Source organism: Hipposideros armiger, unplaced genomic scaffold (assembly GCF_001890085.2).
Source record: "Hipposideros armiger isolate ML-2016 unplaced genomic scaffold, ASM189008v1 scaffold_152, whole genome shotgun sequence".
Classification (NCBI taxonomy): domain Eukaryota; kingdom Metazoa; phylum Chordata; class Mammalia; order Chiroptera; family Hipposideridae; genus Hipposideros; species Hipposideros armiger.
This window is the reverse complement of record NW_017731502.1, coordinates 1,648,457-1,667,118: the sequence shown is the minus strand read 5'-3', so window position 1 is coordinate 1,667,118 and position 18,662 is coordinate 1,648,457. Positions and strand designations below refer to the sequence as shown.

The window sequence follows — 18,662 nt, the reverse complement described above, 5'->3', positions numbered from 1 at the left end:
ATAATCCAAAAAGAGTAAAAGGCCAGAGGCAGAAAAAGATAAAAGATTCACTACAGCATTATTTATTAAAGCAAAAACAAAACAAGTCTCAAAGCTGGAAACATAAATTGTCCTGTGATTAGCTAGCTCTGTAGGGGAAATAAATCTAATACATTCAACATGTTTTCAGTGCTAACTCTATGCCAGGCCCTGGCATTTGTGAGTTGGAAACACAGATCAACAAGACCTAGGCCCTACCCACAAGAAATTAAACCAAGTGGACACAGTTCAGATCACAACATCATAATGCACCTTGCTAAGCCCTGGGAAAATAGAGAGAGAAGAGAGTGAAGGCGAAATCAGAAAAGGTGTCCCAGCATGGGTTGTGATGGGCAGGTTGTGAAGAACCAATAGAAATTTACTAGGAGGCAGAAGGCGGGAATAACAGGAGAAATAAGCTAGGTTAAAAAAAAAAAAGCAAAGACAAAATGGATTCTGTAATTACAACTGTAGAGAAATTACATGCAATCTGTGTATTATTTTATTTACTAAGAGCACTGTAACTTTCAATGCATTGTTTGCATTAGCAAAAGACTTCAAATTAACCTAAATCCATCAACAGGAGTGTGGCTAAGTCAATTGTAGCACATACATACATGCAGCCATTAAGGAATGTGTAGGTCTATATGCTGATATGAGTCAATCTTCAGAATATATTAAGTCAAAAAAGCAAAGTGGAGGACAGTGTGACTAGAAGTGCATATACTGTATACATATAGTCATGTGCCACATAATGACTTTTCAGGCAACTATAGACCACATCACATACGTGATGGTGGTCCCATAAGATTATAATGGAGCTGAAAAATTCCTATTGCCTAGTGACATCGTAGCTGTTGCAACGTCATAGTGCAATGCATTACTCACGTGTTTGTGCCGATGCTGATGTAAACAAACCTGCGCTGCCAATCGCATAAAAATATAGCACATACAATTATGTACAGTGCATAATAGTTGATAATATAATAAATGACTATTTTACTGGTTTATGTATTTACTATACTTTTTATTGTTATTTTAGAGTATACTCTTTCTGCTTATAAAAAATAGTTTGCTTTAAAACAGTATGCCATGTTATACCGACAGCAGCCTCACATACCTCATGCTTACTTCCTCCCTTGATTGTATTATTTTCTCTTGTGCTTAATCTCATGTTGTTTTGTGCAGTAACATGCTATACAGGCTTGTATTGTAGCCTGGAAGCAATAGGCTACACCATGTAGCTAGGTGTGCGGTAGGTTATACCATCTAGGTTTAGGTAAGTGTACCCTATGATGCTTGTACAACAAAATCGCCTAATGATGCATTTCTCAGAAATATCCTCATCGTTAAGGGGTGCATAACTGCATGTGTGTGTGTGTGTGTGTGATTTATATATATTAGGTTCATGTATGCCTGCATTTCTGAAAGGACACAAAAACAAGATGGTGGCTGCTTCTGGAGAAGGAATCAGAGGTGAGAAGATAATTATTTTTACCCTTTGGAACTGCTTAAGTTTTCTTATCTCATTGAAATATTTCTTCTACAGACATACACACCCCTAGTTTAAAAAACTAAGCCAGATATAAAAGACTGTAAGATTCATAAAAAAAAAAATTTTTTTAAGATTTTATTGGGGAGTTGGGGGAGGGGAACAGCGTTGGGGATTGGGGAAGAAGAACAGACAAGTTGCTCTCCTATTGTTCTTCAGTCTAGTTATGGAGGTTCCTTCACTGACCCATGTTGGTATTATCATTGTGCTTTTCCCAGGTGAGGCAGATCGGTCGCTGGCCTCTGGATGGCCGCTCACGGCAGCTCTTGGCAGCTCACGCTGGCTGCCGGCCACTCACGGTAGCTTATGGAAGCCCACTGCATCAGGGGCTGCAGCCTATGCCATCGCTGGCGACTCACGGCAGTCCAGCTCCAGGTCAAGCTGTTGTTCACCATCTTAGCTGTAGAGGGCAGTGTCACTGGCCCTCATGTGGGATCTGAACCGGGGCCCTGCTGCTCAGAGCTGGTGTCCCAAGCCAGCTCTTGAACAACCCGCCACTTGGCCAGCCCCATAAAAAATTTTAAATAATAAAAATGTTTTAAAATAAAAATGAGTAGAGCTAAATTTTTTAAAAGACTGGGTGATTATATTTAAATGACATTTTAGAAAAGGCAAACTATATTGGCAAAAAATAGTCAGTGGTTACCAAGGGCTTGGGATGGGTGGGAGGGTGGGGATTGACTAGACAGGGGCATGAGGGAGCTATTTGGCATGCTGGAAGTGGTGGTTATATAAATGTATTAATTTGCCAAAACTTAATTGAACTATATACTTTAAAAGGGTAAATTTTATTGTATATAAGTTATACAAGAAACTTTTTAAAATTCAAATATTTAAATAATCAATTTTTAAATAAATAATGTGCAAATACTGGAGGTGCCAAAAAATGTATACACATGACTTGTATTCATCTTTTGTCATCGGTATATATTGTAACATTTTAATACAGTTTTTATGTTTTTTAAAATGTGTATACATTCTGTATAGACAAGACTGGCAAGATGTTTGGCAAGATTGCAAGTGGTTTTATCTTGTTTTGGGCTTAGGCTTGGACATTACTATGCTTTGTCATAAGGCCCCACGGTATTTTATTTATTTATTTATTTATTTATTTATTTATTTATTTATTATTTTTTAGCTGAGCCATCCTGCCACCTGTTGGCAGCTCAGCGGCAGCTCAGCTCTGGCCGGGCATTGAACCGCTGTTCCTCAGAGCTCAAACTCTTGAGCGAGCTCTTAACCAATTGAACCACTCGGCCGGCCCAGGTCCCACGGTATTTTAGAATGTCTTTTCTGAAAGAATGTCTTCTGCGCATTCATAGGTACCAGCTTTGATCAAGATGCAAAGACTAAGGCCAAGGGGCCGGGACATGGCCTGCCTTGCTGCAACAGACCTCTCCTCCACTGGCGGCACTTGGCCCCAAGAGAGGCCATTCCCCCACTTGGACTGGCCACTGGCCCTGCTGAGATTTGAGCTCCCTTGCTCTTTGGAATTTTCCACACACCGCAGGCTCATCAAAGGCTGTCCTTTCCTGTATACTGTCCACAGTTTGTGTGACTCCATTAGCCTCCAAGCTCTTGGAAGAAAAGCAAGAACTCATTTTTCCTGGGCTGAAAGGGCTCAGTGCCAAGAGTTAGTCACACAACGCACTTGTGAAACTCTGATTCTCAGGAGGAGGGGGTGTGGTGACTAATTCTAAGCTTCTGCCACCCCAGTCCATCTCAGCGGTATGATTAACTTTACAGGAGGAGCAAGTAGGCCATGGCCTTAGCAAGCGTTGACCAGGAATAGCTTCTGGTCATTGTACCTCCATATCCAGGATGGCACTGAGCCAGGCCTCCAGCCATAACTGCAAGAGCAGAAAAGTTTAGAATAGAAAGTGTTCTGCTAGCTCTGGCAGCTCTTCCCACAAATGGCTGCGGGGTCTGGGTCCACTGCCAGCAATAACTCTCCAGCTCTAGCTTTGGTAACACAAGCCTTTGTTTTTGTTTTTAATAAACCCAAATAAGCTTTATGGTAAAGGTCAGAAATGACACGTTTGTAAATCTGAGTCACAGACTAAAGCACAATCACCTACAAACCTAGCTTTTCATGCTTGTCTTGTTTGAGTTGCTCTATATTGAAAACTGCCAGCTCACACCGATGAGAATTTAATATTCTTCGTGGTGGCTAACAGCTCACTTTGAAATACTGAGGTTGAAAGTTCTGAACTGTCCTAGCAAGCTAGGGAAGACATTGATGGAGAGCTGTGTTACACCTTAGTTAGTACTTTCCCACCTAAACACTGAAAAGCTGTAATAAAATGCTACAGTGGGAAATTAGAAGACTGCCTTAATCCCACCCTGCCAATCAAAGCCCTTCTGATGGGCAAATTTATTTTGGAAATCGTTATTTATTTTATAGATTAAAGGGTTTGCTCAAGTCTTCGATTAAGCAGACATTAGTTCCAGAATCAACTGCAATTTTTTTTTTTTTGGCAGAAGGAGTGCTGTTTCCTGTAACGCCACATTTTAGAGAATGATTTGACAATAGAGTCATCTCTTCCTTGAACCTTTCCAACCTTCCAGTTGGAACCCCACCCTCATTCCCAAAGAACACAGGCAAAGAAGATGTATCAGCATAAATCATTTATTGTAATACAATACATTATAATCTCTAATATAATACATTAGTGAGCCTTACTATTCACTCAGGAGTATTAGGGACAAGGGCCAGGAGGTAGAAAGTGTGATGAAAGTATAGCGTGTGAGGACAGGTGTCTGAGGGGCAGACTTCAGGCCTAGCCTGCTGGTGACCAGCCTTGGTCAGCTAAGCTACCTTGGGCAGGAAGGAACTGGGCCAGGCCAAGAACCCTCAGCTCCCCTTTGGCCAGCCTACCCCAGGTTTCCAGCCCTTCCCCCTGCTTCCACACTCATGGTCCTGTGGGGGTAAAGGAGGTGTGGGGAGGTAAGAAGCTCTCTGCCAGGCTTGTGGGTGCTACAAGCTGCGCATGGGGTCCCCAGTCTAGTCCTCGGCTGGGGAAAGCCTCTGAGGACTTGGGCTTTCATTGCAGAAGCTTCAGACAGGTCGGCATGAGGGATGGGACGTTGGCCTTGGGGGGCTGCTCTCCCTCTGTGGCATCCAGGAGCTGCTGCATGTAACAGGAGGTGCCGAGAAGAACATGCCCTGTGGCCTGCATGCTGATGAGGGCCCAGCGAAGAGCTTCCCTGGGTGGAATGAGAAGGCAGTAGAGTCAAAACACAAGGAAAACCCTTGCCTGCATCCCCTAAATACTTCCTTCCCCATGCTCCCTTCATAGTTTCATCACTTAAAGAGCGACATGCAAACAGGAATAGATGTTGCCTTCCCTCAGCAAACAGGAAAGGGCCTACAGGCATTACCTGCAATCATACCTTAAAAATTGAGATGTAAAAAATAAATAAATAAATAAATGAAATAAAATTGAGATGTCCACAACCTCTCTATTTTCTCATGCAAAATTCAAGCTCATTTAATTTTTATTTTTGTAATACTACTTTGTAATTACTACTTTGGACCAAGCAGTGTGGCCTCCATAACGTGAAGATCATAATGCTGCCCAATGTCTGTTCTAGACTCTGAGGCCTTTCCATGTCATTTGCAGTCAAGCTAATTTTCAGAGTGCTGGACATGAAGATACCATTTTGATCCCACACAGGGTTAAGAGGTTGAAATAACATAAATCATTTAACACAGGGAAAGATGGGGTCAAGGGTAATTGGCTGGATACTTGACGACTTTAACCAAGTTCTTACCCAAATATGTTTAAAAGAGATAGATGAGAGTCACTAGGGCTGTCTAGTCCTAAGGGGGATCGGGAAGGGGAATACAAAAGGAAAATAAATACTACTTTCTGGCTGACATTAAAATTTGTTTTCTATTAACCTTCATTCAATAAATTATGGTTGAGGTGGAGGACAGCAGAAAGACAATTAGAATCATAAACAGCTACACATGAAAATATTTTTAAAATGCAAAGATTATACTCAAGAAGTATACCCATTTATCAAATTAGAGAACTGAGGCTTAAAACAGTTGTCCAGCCATAAATAGAAATGAAATTCTGACACACGCTACAACATGGATGAACCTTGAAAACATCATGCTAAGTGAAATAAGCCAGTCACAGGAGAAGCCTTGTATGGTTCCACTTGTATGAAGTCCCTAGAATAGGCAAATTCACAGAGACAGAAAGGAGAACAGACGTTACCAACGACTGGAGGGAGGGAGAGTGGACAGTTAGTGTTTAATGGGGACAGAGTTTCAGTTTGGGATGATGAAAAAGTTCTGGAAACAGATAGTGGTGAGGCTTACACAACACTGTGAATGTTACTGAATTGGACACCTAAAAGTGGTTAAAATGGTCATTTTTATGTAATGTATATTTTAGCACAATTTAAGAAAAACAACTAGCCAACTCCACGAACTCACTACACTGACTCCAGCTTGCAATGTTTTTTGTTTTTTTTTTTAGATACCAAGATGTCTCCTGTGTTTAGGGCCGAGAGTCCCACTTCCCCTAAATGGACTGAAACTTCTTGCTTTAGATTTTGAAATCTGCAAACTACTGGCAGCAAGCCCGGAACAAGAGAGGGCATGCATGCTCTAATAATATAGGAGGAAAATGGAACTTCTAGCCGCAGAACCAGGCTCAAGCCTGCTACTGAGTGTCATCTCTGGCAAGCAGAGCCACGCAGCCTCAGGTCCCTCATCTGCAGATTGGGTGTGCAGAGAATAAACTCAGAAAGCCAATAAGGTCTGATATGCTCTAGCTACACATGCCCTGGCAGAACTCTGGGGACTCTGAGCAAGATTTTTCAGAAGCCCCCTGAAAACAAGGATCATATGTGCCTTCATTCATTCTTCAATTTGAATTACTACTATATGCCAGCATTCATCAAGGTACTGGAGGCAACAGACATTTTTGCCTTCATGGAGTTTGTTCTGACATCTTGTTCTTCAGCTTACAGCATAGGGCCAGGCACACAGTGGGTGCTCAGTAGATACTGAATGTAGCAACTGGAGAGGAGTAGAATCTGTCAGAAGAAACTGGCAAGAGGCCATGCTCTGCTACTCCCTAGTTTTGTGACTTTGGACTAATTGGATGGCCTCTGCCTCAGCGGTTACATCCAATCTAATGGAGTAAGAATTTTCTAGAGTAACAATGGAGCAGCTGAATTCAGGAAACACTACCATAACAGTATTCGTCTTATGATTTAATATATTCTCATGCTTCCTATGATACTTGATTAAACTTTCAAATGTAAAGTAAAACGTTTTAAAAAGTTCATTAGACAAGACAATGACTAATTGTCTATAAAAATGCAAAGTAGGGCCGGCCGAGTGGCTCAGTTGGTTAACAGCTGGCTTGGGATGCCAGAGGGCCCCGGTTCGGATCCCACATATGAGGGTCAGTGACACTGCCCTCTACAGCTAAGATGCTGAACAACAGCTCAACCTGGAGCTGGGCTGCCAGGAGTCGCTGGCGATGGCGATGGCGTAGGCTGCAGCCCCTGTGGCAGTGGGTTGCCATGGGCTACCGTGTGTAGCCAGCAGCCAGCATGAGCGGCCAGCAGCCGCAGTGAGTGGCCGTCCAGAAGCCGGCGACTGATCTGTCTTGCCCGGGAAGAGCGCAATGATGGTGCCAACTTGGGCCAGTGAAGCAACGTCATCCACAACTAGACTGAAGAACAAAAGGACAGCAACTTGTCTGTTCCCCTTTCTCCAATTCCCCAGCACTGTTCCCATCCCCCAATTCCCCAATAAAAATCTTTAAAAAAAAAAAAAAGCAAAGCAATTCTGTCCTATGGAGGGACAATTATTTCATCTCTCTTACCCCATGGAAAAATCCAATTTTGATTTGTAAACTTATTTCAGCATTCTTTGTTTTTAATTTTTTTTTCTATTTGCTGTTTATTTCATCGTTCTCTCTCTCTCTCTCTCTTTTTTAATTGGGGAACAGTGTGATTTTCCAGGATCCATGAGCTCCCAGTCAAGTAGTTGTTTCAGTCTAGTTGTGGAGGGCACAGGTCAGTGTCCCATGCGGGGATCAAACCGGCAACCTTGGTGTTATGAGCATTGCGCTCTAACCAATTGAGCTAACCGGCCGCCCCTATTTCATCATCCTTCATGGACCTGTATGTGGGTGGGATTTTGAATTCTCCTTTCAACTGATTGTAGCTTCTTGCTGGTTGTCTCATTAATGAGTTCAATAAAATCTTTGATGCATGTTCATTTTTAAAAAGTTGATTGGAAGACTACTTAGGAAAACTTACTATTTTAAGTGAAAAAAGATTGTTATAGCAGAAGGTAATTAGAAAAACTAAATCTATACTGGTTCTACCTGGAGGAGTATATACTCCTTTGGCATACACTAGTGAAATCTAAAGCACTAGTTCAGTCATAAGTTCTAGACAAATGCTAACTGTCATGCTGTGTCAGCATTAATACCACTCCTAGGCCCTAGAAGGCTGAGGTCCAGGTGAGCAGATGGGGGCTCTTGCATTGCTGCGTACCCACCCTGTCCCCAGCTAATCCCAATGCACTTACTTCATGATGCGCTTGGCCCCGTAGCAGTCCAGATTGTAGGAAAGGGAGTATGTGCCATAGAGAGTCGCCTTTACATTCAGGCAGCCAATGAAGTCCTGTGGGTTCACCTTGTACAAGTCGAAGGTTACACGGGCCACATCAATCTTCTTGGCAGACTTACGGGAGACGGAGAGTTGAGACCTAGTGCGCTGCATCAAGACAAGCATGTGGTTGGCACTCCTCAGAGACTTCTCCCAGGCTCCCACTGTTCTTCCTCCACAGGTGGTAGCTCACCTGCTCTGATGGGGGCTTCCATTTCTGCCCCTTCTGGAGCACCATGAACACTGTATTGTCTGCCAGGGTTTGGAAATACTCTTCTGTCTCTACAGTTGTGCCGTCTTCCTCCAGCACCAGGAAGAAGGGCTTGTCCGCCAGCCTCAGGGTGTCCTGGACCTGGGGAATAAAGTTAGTGATGTTTCTGCCGTCCCCATGCAGCCACAGAGCTGGTATGGGGAAGACCCATGTCATATCACCCCAGCTGTCAGGGAAAGAACAAGTGGGCCAGGGTCGGTGGAATGGGACTGGAACCCCAGTTCTTGCTGTGGTATCACCATACCAAGACTCTGTGTTATGGTACCCCTTGGTACCTGGGGTCGTGGTTAATATTCTAGAACAATGTTGTCCAATAAAAATATAATGGGAGTCACACATGTAATTTTCTATTGAGATATAATTCATGTCATAAAATTCACCCTTTTAAAGGATACAATTCAGTGTTTTTCAGTATATTCACAAAATTATGCAACCACTATCACTATCTAATTGCATCACCCCAAATGAAACTCATTATCCATTAGCAGTCATTCTCCATTCCAATCCACGGCAACTCTACTATCTGTCTCTATGGATTTGCTCATTCTGGACATTTCATATACATGGAATTATGTCATCGTTTTAAACTGCCTTCTTTTACTTAATATGTTTTCAAGGTTCAGCCATGTTGTAACATGATTCATTCATTTTTCATGGCTTAATATTCTACTATATAGATAAACCACATTTTTAATTGATTCATCAATTGATAGACTTTTGGTTATTTCCATTTTTGAGTATCATGAATAATGCTGTTATGAACATTCATGTACAAATTTTTGGGTAAACGTATATTTTTAATTTTCCTGGGTATATACCTATGGGGTGACATTGCTGAGTCATACAATTAACCTCATGTTTAATTCTTTGAGGAGCTGTTTTCCAAAGCAGCTGCATCATCTCATATTCCCACCAGCAATGCATGAAGATTCCAATTTCTCTGCAACCTCATCAGCACTAGTTATTGTCTGTCTTTTATTTTTTAAGCAAGTTTAATGGGTATGAAGTGATTCTTACTTGCATTTCTCTAATGACTAATTGTCGCCTTGCCACTGCCGACTCAAATGCTCCTGTGCACTGATCCTTTAAAGTCATAAGGGAGTGTCTTGAAATGCTGAGACCGGAGGAAATGATCTCGGTAAAACTTCCTTATCCGGTGGTCTCGGAAGGCTGAGTCCATCCCGGGGATCATACGTACGTGTGAAAGCACAACTCGTGCTTGATCACAATAAGTTTCGGTGAAGCAGCTGCCGGTCTTATCGAATCAATTAACTGGGTATAGATATTCAAATTGACTTCTTTGTGACAGTTGTAAATAAAAGCTATTCACCCGCCAGTATCAGGACTTGCTGCTCTCTCAGTCTGCAGAGACAAGACCCTGGCCCGCAGAAACTCTATTTTTGACTCTTGTGATTTCTTAACCCCGTCGCCGCCCCTCCTCGAAACCCCAGCCCTTGTCACGTGGGACATGATATCTGGCGTTATTGGACAGAGACACAAGAACATTTTTTGTAGGGGCCACTGTCACTGAGCTGCAAACTCCTGTAGCTCTCAAATGGATAAAAATCATGCCTCTATGGATCGAGCAGTGGCCCCTATCTCAAAAAAAATTAGAGTCTCTAACAGAATTAGTACAGATTCAATTAAAATTAAATCATATAGAACCTTCTACAAGTCCCAGGAATTCTCCAGTATTTGTCATTAAAAAAAATTTTTTTTAATGACAAATACTCACTGACCTCCGAGCAGTTAATGCTCTCATTGAGCCCATGGATGCTTTACAGCCTGGACTTCCACAACTGTCCACGATTCCAAAAAAATGGCCTTTGATAGTAGTTGATTTACAGGATTGTTTTTATACAATACCTTTACATCCTCAAAATTGTCCTAAAGTTACATTTTCTATTCCTTCAACTAATAATAAAGAACCTATAAAAAGATATCAATAAAAAGTTCTACCTCAAAAAATACTTAATAGCCCAACCATGTGTCAGCTTTTTGTAGACAACTAATGATGTTGAATATATTTTCATGTGTTCTTAGTCATTTGTGTATCTTCTTTAGAGAAATATCCACTCAAATCCTTTGCCCATTTTTAATTGGGTTGTCTTTTTATTGTTGAGTTATAAGAGTTCTTTATATATTCTTGATACTAGACCTTTATCAGGTATGTGATTTACAAATATTTTCTCCCATTCTGTGGGTTGCCTTTTCATTGTTTTTTTGTTTTTGAGAGTGTTTATTGATGACAAAAGTTTCTAATATTGATGAAGTCCGATTTTTTCCCTTTGGTTGCTTGTGCTTTGGTGCCATAACTAAGAAACCAAGATCATTAAGATTTACCTATGTTTTCTTCTAAGGGTTTTAGCTCTATATTTAGCACTTCAATCCATTTTTACTTAATTTTGTACATAGTGTGATATAGGAATCCACTTTCATTCTTTTGCATGTGAATATTCCATTGTCTCACCACCATTTGTTGAAAAGACTATTCTTTCTCCATCGAATAGCCTTGGCACCCTGTCGAAAATCAATTGACTACAGAAACATGGGTTTATTTCTGGACTTTCGATTCTATTCCATTGACTTGTATGTATAGTGGGCTGAATTATATCTCTCCAAAATTTACATGTTGAAGTTCTAAGCCCCAGTACCTCAGAATGTTATTGTATTTGGAGATAGGATTTTTTAAAGGGGTAATTTAAAATGAGGTCATTAGGGTGGGCCCTAATCTAATATGACTAGTATCCTTATAAGAAGGGGAGATTAGGACAAAGAAACACACAGAGGGAAGACCATGTGAACATGAAGACAGCCGTCTCCAAAACGAGGAGAGAGGCCTCGGAAGAAATCAAACCTGAAAACACCTTGATCTAGCCTCCAGATTTGAGCAAAAATAAATTTCTGTTGTTTAAGTACCAGGCAGCCTTAATAAACCAATACAGTGTGTCTATCCTTATGTCAATATAACAGTCTTGATTACTGACTGTAGCTTTGTAGTAAGTTTTGAAATCAAGAAGTATGAGTCCTCCAACTTTGTTTTTTTTCAAGATTGTTTTTGGCTACTCTGAATCCATTGTATTTCTATATAAATTTTAGAATCAGCTTGTCAATACCTATAAAAAGAGCAGCTGGCATTTTAATGGCAATGGCATTGAATCTGCTGATCAAGTCGGAGAATATTGTCGTCTTAACAATATTAAGCCTTCCAATCCCTGAGCACACTTGTCTTTTCATTATTTAGGCCTTCTTTAGGTGTTCAATTTATTTTATTTCAACAATGTTAATTTTAAATCTGCAAGTCTTATACTTCTGTTAAATCTATTCTTAGATATTTTATTCTTATTGATGCTATTATAAATGGAATTTCTTTCTTAATTTCATTTTCAGATTGTTTATTGCCAATATATGGAAATAAAACAGATTTTTATAGATTGATCTTATATCTTATAACCTTGCTGAACTCAATTATTAGCTCTAATTGTGTGTGTGTGTGTGTGTGTGTGTGTGTGTGTGTGTGTGTGTATTCCTTAGGGTTTTTAATATACAAGATCATGTCATCTGCAAATAGATATAGTTCTACTTTTTCCTTTCCAATCAGGGTGCCTTTTGTTTTATTTTCTTGCCAAGTTACCCTGGCTAGAACCTCCAGTACAATGTTGAATAGAAGTGGCAAGAGCAGACATCTTTATCTTATTCATTATCTTAAGGGGAAAGCTTTCAGAATTCCAGTATGATATTAGCTATCAAGTTTTTTTATAGATGCTATTTATCACACATATGTAATTTGAAAATTTCTAATAGTCACATTAAAATAAAAACAGGTAAAATTACTTGTAATATATTTAATTCAACCTAAACATATATAATAAAAATTAAAATTTATAAGATTTTACATTTTTTTCATATTAAGTCTTCAAAACCTTATATGTACTTTATACTTAAGCACATCTCAATTTCAACTAGACCCGTTTCAAGAGTTCAATAACCCCATGTAACTAGTAGCTATTGCATTGGATAGTGCAACTCTAGAGATAAACAGACTTAGGTTTGAATTTTACTTCCCTACTCATTGTCCTGAACTTAATCAACTTATCACATTTCTTTGAACTAGTTTCATCATCTAAAAAGTTGAGGCAAGTACAGTCTTAAGAGCCTCCCCAGTGATTATATGCAAAAGTGTATGAGATGACAGCCTGGGTTTAAATTCCAGTGAACTTGGCCTCTGCCTCTAAAAAATGGGAATAATAGTAACTAACTCAAGATTAGGATTACAAGAAATGCTATAAATTAATCAAATATATGGTGATAAAAGAATAACTGACTGCATGGTGAACACACAATGTGATATATAGGTGATCTATTACAAAATTGTACACCTGAAACCTATGTAATTTTACTAAACATTGTCACCCCAATAAACTTTAATTTAAAAAAATGCTATAATTCACCTGCTAGAGTACATGGACCATAATATTTATTTACTAAATTTTATACTATAGTAATTAAAAATGGAAAAAGACCCACAACATGCCATAGACTGAAAAGTCACGTTACATACTACATAACCTCAATTAAGTAAGCTGTATAAGTATAAGGATAGACTAGGACATTCACAACCACACCATTAGTTACCTTGGAGTAGTAGAATTTTCTCTACTTTTCTTACTTGGATTCACAAGAGAACACATTTTTCTGTTTAAAATCCTTTAATAAAGGCCTGTGATCAGCAATATACCAATAGCAATGAACACACCTAGCTCTCAGATCTTGGTTTCTAAATACCATTCTATACTAAAATGAAGCAGGCTTCCCTAGAAAAACTGAGCTAGAGCAGGGAAAGTACAAGATAAGCCTGCAATACCTTGTGCCAGGAAATCAGAAAGCACAACACAGAAGTAGACAGAAGGGGGTCCCACTGGCTAAGTCTAGGACAATTTGAGCAACAATAAATTATCTGTTACTATCCTTGTAGCCCATTTAAATAGGAATACTTGAGTCCTTTTTTTCATATAAGTAAGTGAATAAATTGAAAGTTAGATGCAGAATGATATGTTTACTTAGTACAAAGTACCTCCCTAGAAAATAATTAACACAGAGAAAAATAATAACTTTATACAGAAAAGCCTGACTGTACCTTCTTAATTCAAATAATCAAAGTTAAACAGTAATGTGACAATTCAAAATTGTATGCAATTAGACATTTCTTAACTGAAGGACAGTAAACAAAAGAACTGGCTCATAATCTTCAAAACAGTCAAACCATGAAAGTCAGGGAAATGGAGGAACTGTTGATCCAGATTGAAGGACACTAAAGTGATGCACAATTAAATAGAACACTTGATCCTGACCCGGGCCCTTTTGCAACAAAGAACATTATTGGGACAATGGGCAATACTTGAATGGAGTCTCAGGATTAAGTGGTCGACACGTAACATTTGTTTTCCCTGATTTTGATGGCTGTATTGTGGTTATATCAGAGAATGTCTGGTTTGAAGAAAACACACGTTGAAGTATCCAAAAATGATAGGCATCATGTTGGCAACTTACTCTCAAGTGATTCAAGTGAAGTCTTGTACTGTTCTTGCAAACTTTGTTAGTTTGAGATTGTTTCAAAATTAGTTTTTCTAAAAAATATCCTCCAATGGCTTACTGTTCGCTATCTTTTAAAATAAAACCCAACTGTTCTCTGCCATGGACAATAAGGGACATACTCTGGTGGCTGCCAACCATATTGCCTTACCCTCTCCCCCATCACTCTCTCTGCTCCTTTATTTGTGTTGCCAGATTTGGAGAGGGAGTCTAGATAGGCTGATGTCTTCCTCCCTGCTTTATCTGGAAGATTCACATCTGACTGTGGTCCATCTTAGAAAGCTGGACCCTCACTGCTGTTCCTCCCTGCATCCTCTGGAGTTTGGACTCTGACTAAGGGTCAAACTCAGCTGTAAGAATCTCCTGAAGAACCTGCTAAAGATCACAATCCCTGGGCCTCACTCATGACCTAATCAGTCTCAGAGGTGAAGTGTGAAAAGCCATATGTTAACAAGGCCATGCAGGAGGTGGCTGCCAGACCTCAAAGTGAAAAACAGTACGGATTCTAGACTCAGTGTGAAAGATCACTTTTGATTCAAGGCACAAGAAATGTAGTCTGGCACAGTCAGAAGCCTCACAAGTGAGGAGAAATTGGCTCCCAGGAAGAATAGACTTAATTCAGAGAAATGGGGAACGTAGAATAGAGGGTAAGGTCAGCTACAATTTCTATATGTTAAACAGACTAGTAATTGGAAGTCTAATCCAAACATTTGATCTGTGCCAGGCACCTGGGCTTGCAGATGAGCGGTGTCCCACCCCCTGGAGCTGATAAACTAATGGGGCAGTGAAGCACATGAAGAATACGAAGCTAGATTAGATGAGGCTGTAGGCCAGGCAGTGGGAGAAGTTACCTCCAACCAAGTAGAGAGGGAGCCTGGAAATGGAGAAGGGCATCATTCTTGCCTGCTATGACTACCATCCACAAGAGTTGTGTAACCTTGGTTTCCTCCTCTGGAAGTTTACCTGATCAATAGTTTGAAGAAAGTCTTCCACAACTACTAACAAAGACTTCCATGGAAGACCAACAACGTAAGAGACAGATCGAAGGAGAACTGCCCTGGCTGAAGGGAGGAGACAGGAAAGGGAACGTCTAAAATCTTGCCCATTTCCCCAACTTCCAGGCACTTCTACAAGTTTAAGAATTACTGGAAAAGGCAACCTAAGGGTCCTTCCAGAAATAAAAATATGCTCTGAAAACACCACTGACCTAATGTCAGTATAAGATGGCAACATACTGCCCTCCTCCTGTCACCAGACAGACATCACTAACCAACTGGACAGCACTCCAAGCCGGCTCTACCAACCCGTGGGAGCTGGCATCAGAAAGAAAATCTTTTCACCATCTAAGCCATGAACTCCATCCCCGTTGAACTCCCAGCTCGTGACCTGGGGGAGAGAGGCAGCTTTCAGGGCCAACTCTTAGCCAAGGTCCCAGTGGTTGGGCTGTGCGAAGGGTAGGGCCGCCCCAAACCTTATGAAGGAGGTCCTCCAGACTGTACGCCATGATGCCCTTCCGCAACCTCCTGTCAGTGGTGCTCACTCTGCAGGGCCGGGCCCTGAGGACCTCTGGGCTGGGCTCTGACAGCTGCTGCTGGGTCACCACCGAGGTGCTCACTGCCATATACCTGAGGGCAGTTTGAGGTATCAAAATGAGCTGTCTGCTGTCCATAACAAGGTAACTCACTCCCCAAACCCTCTAGGCTGAGCTCATCATATTCCTCCTCCCCTACCACCCACCAAACCTACTCTAGATAGCCTTACTTAAAAGCCTGCTGGATCAGTGCATCTCAAACTTTAATGGGCATTAAGTCCTCTGGGGATCTTGGTAAAATGCATATTCTGAATCAGTAGGTCTGTGTGGGGTCTGAGATTCTATATGTCTAGTAAGTTCCCAAGTGATATTGACTCTGCTGGTTCTCAGACCATGAGGAGGAGCAAGGTTTACAGAAGACCCACTCCACATTCCCCCAATTCCACTTTTCCTTTCTGGGCCTCACTGTTCTCACTGTAAAGTGAGATGAAGTGGGGAAGTGTAAGGCATTTTGAACTCTGACATACACAATACAGAACCAAAGAAGGAGTGCCAGGAACCTGGGTTTTGGAGTCAGGCAGGCCCAAGTTCAAATCCTGGCCCCACTACCCATTTGCAAGGTGACTGAGAGTGCCCATTCTGTGCCTTAGTTTCCCCCTCTATTAATTTAGTATAATAATCCCCACTTTCCAAAGTTATGGTGAGGTTCAAATGAGATCAAGAATGAAAGCACAAAACATAGTGTCTACCTCTTCCTGCTCAACAGGTGGTGGTGGTAGGGGGGTGCATACCAGCATTAACACCACCTGAGAGCTTGTCGGAAGCGCAAAATCTTGTGTCCCACTCCAGACCTCCTGAATCAGAATCAGAATTTTATCAAGATGCCCAGGGGGGACCAGCCAGGTGGCTCAGTTGGTTAGAGTACAAGCTCTGAGCAACAGGGTCGCCGGTTTGATTCCCACATGGGCCGTGCCCAAGCTGAGCTGCCGCTGAGCTGCCAACGGGCAGCCGGATGGGTCACTTGGTTAGAGTGCATGCTCTTAACAACAAGGTTGCTGGTTTGACTCCCGTATGGGATGGTGGGCTGCGCCCCCCTGCAACTAGATTGAAAGCTGCAACTGGACTTGGGGCTGAGCTGCGCCCTCCACAACTAAGATTGGAGGACAACAACTTGACTTGGAGCGGATGGGTCCTGGAAAAACACAATGTTCCCTTCCATAACTCCCCAACACTGTTCCCTTCTCCAATTCCCCAATAAAATCTTAAAAAAAAAAAAAAGATGCCCAGGAGACTTATGTGCCCACTGAAATTTGAACAGTTCTGCCCTACAGCTCACAGGGAGTTCCCCTTCCCTTTTACCCTTAGCTCTCCTCACCTGGAGAGGGACTTGGGGTAGAGGAGGCTGAGGGACTTCATGGCATATTCCATCTTCGTCAACTGGACTACGTTGGACCTGGGAAGGAAGCAGAAACAGCTCATTATAGTGGGCTGGGAGGGTTCCCTTTCTCTCATCATTTGAAACAGTATGATCCCACCCCATCCAGCAACCCTCCACTCTGGTCTCCCCTCTCAACTCATATATACCTCCCCAGCCCTTCTCCTGTCCAACCCCATGCACACTAAATATGACCAAGCCGGAGACCCTCCCAGGAACCAGGCTCAGCTCCACTCAGCAGCTGCTCTGCCCTTCCTAGTACTACTCACTCCATGTTTCTCTGAGCCTGGCTCCGGTCACACTAATCAGGGATCCCAAGTCGGGGCTGAAGAGGCACAGCCTGGTTAATTCCTGTCCCTGGGGGCAGAGTCCACTTTACGCTGGCAGAAGGTGAGTCACACCACCTCACACTGCTGGGGACTGTTCCCTCGCCTGTAGTCCAGAGCCCTCAAAGGTCAGGCCCTCACAGGCCAGGCAGCCCAATCTAAGCCAGTTGTCTCCCTTGAGCAACCCAAACCCTTCTGAGGCTTCCTGCTTACCCAACAGCCGTTCTGCGATGATAGAGACATTCTCTATCTATTCTCTCCATTTCTGGAGCTACTAGCTCCAATTGAGCACTTGAAATGTGGCTAGTATACCTGTGGAGCTGGGTTTTTAATTCTATTTAAAGTTAACTAATTTAAATTTAAATAGTAACTGTGGCTTATGGCTACTAGCAACCATATTGGACAGCACAGTTCTAGCTGATAGGCCTGAGCTCACCTGCCACCACTTTCTCTCCTAAACCTCTATGCTCCAGGTCTTGCATGCTCCAAGCCTTTGCACAAGCAATTCCTTCCACCAGCAATGCCTTTCTCTGGCCCAGGGCTAAGTGTCTGTAGCCTTGAAGCCCCAGTTGCATTGCTTTCCACTCATTAGAAAGCCTTCCTACACAGCTCACAGAATTTCCCCTTCATCCTGCCATTCCTACTTCCTAGCCAAGTGTCTATTTCTGCCTTAGCCCCCTAGTTCCTGGGTGCCTGGCTCTGAGATGTTTTCCCTAATCCCAGCTCCCAAAGCAGAAAGGGCCTCTCACTGAACAAGGGGTTCAAGGAGTGATCATGGAAGAAAAGCCCCCTCCCCAGTCAGATAAAATCACTCTTTCTTTCCAACAACTGGGGAAGGGGGAGATTTCCCAGGCTAGCGCTGTCTGTGAAAGCCTTCTCCCTAACTTTGCACTTTGCACCAAGTCGGCTTGTTTTGGCCTCATTCCTCACTCCCTGTCCTTAGCAAAACTCTGCCAATCCCCACCTCACCTGCTCTCCAGGAGCCAAAACACAAAACACGTCCAAACAAAAACCTCCTTACCTCCCCCTCACAGCCTCCTAACTTCCTTACAATACTTTCCTGCTCAGCCCAGGCCTCCCTCCATTTTATTTCTAGCTACTGGGGAAGCCCCTCCCCTGGCCTTCAGCCCCAACTGGGGAAAAGAGCATGGATTGTGAGTGGGCAGCTCTCACCCTTGGGATTTCAGGCCAGCCTAACTTCCAGAAAAGGTCCTAAAGGAGAGGAAAAGCCATGTTTCGAAAGCTTTGGGACAGGACGTGATATCAGGCACAGAGGGCACAGAAAACAG

General features: G+C 42.1%; 1 protein-coding gene across 2 annotated transcripts; it reads right to left on the bottom strand.

Moving 5' to 3' along the window:
* Window positions 1-4,180: 4,180 nt before the first annotated feature.
* Window positions 4,181-18,449, bottom strand: CIDEC (cell death inducing DFFA like effector c). Of its 2 annotated transcripts, none has more exons than XM_019651022.1 (6): window positions 18,395-18,449; window positions 16,988-17,065; window positions 15,553-15,706; window positions 8,412-8,570; window positions 8,139-8,326; window positions 4,181-4,777 (listed from the first exon to the last, which is right to left on the bottom strand). In XM_019651022.1, exons 2-6 carry the CDS (start codon window positions 17,038-17,040, stop codon window positions 4,615-4,617), a joined length of 717 nt encoding a protein of 238 aa, XP_019506567.1. In that variant the 5' UTR covers window positions 17,041-17,065; window positions 18,395-18,449; the 3' UTR covers window positions 4,181-4,614. The 2 variants fall into 2 exon arrangements, with proteins under 2 accessions (XP_019506567.1, XP_019506566.1); XM_019651021.1 differs by lacking the exon at window positions 18,395-18,449 and adding an exon at window positions 17,317-17,420.
* Window positions 18,450-18,662: the final 213 nt, after the last annotated feature.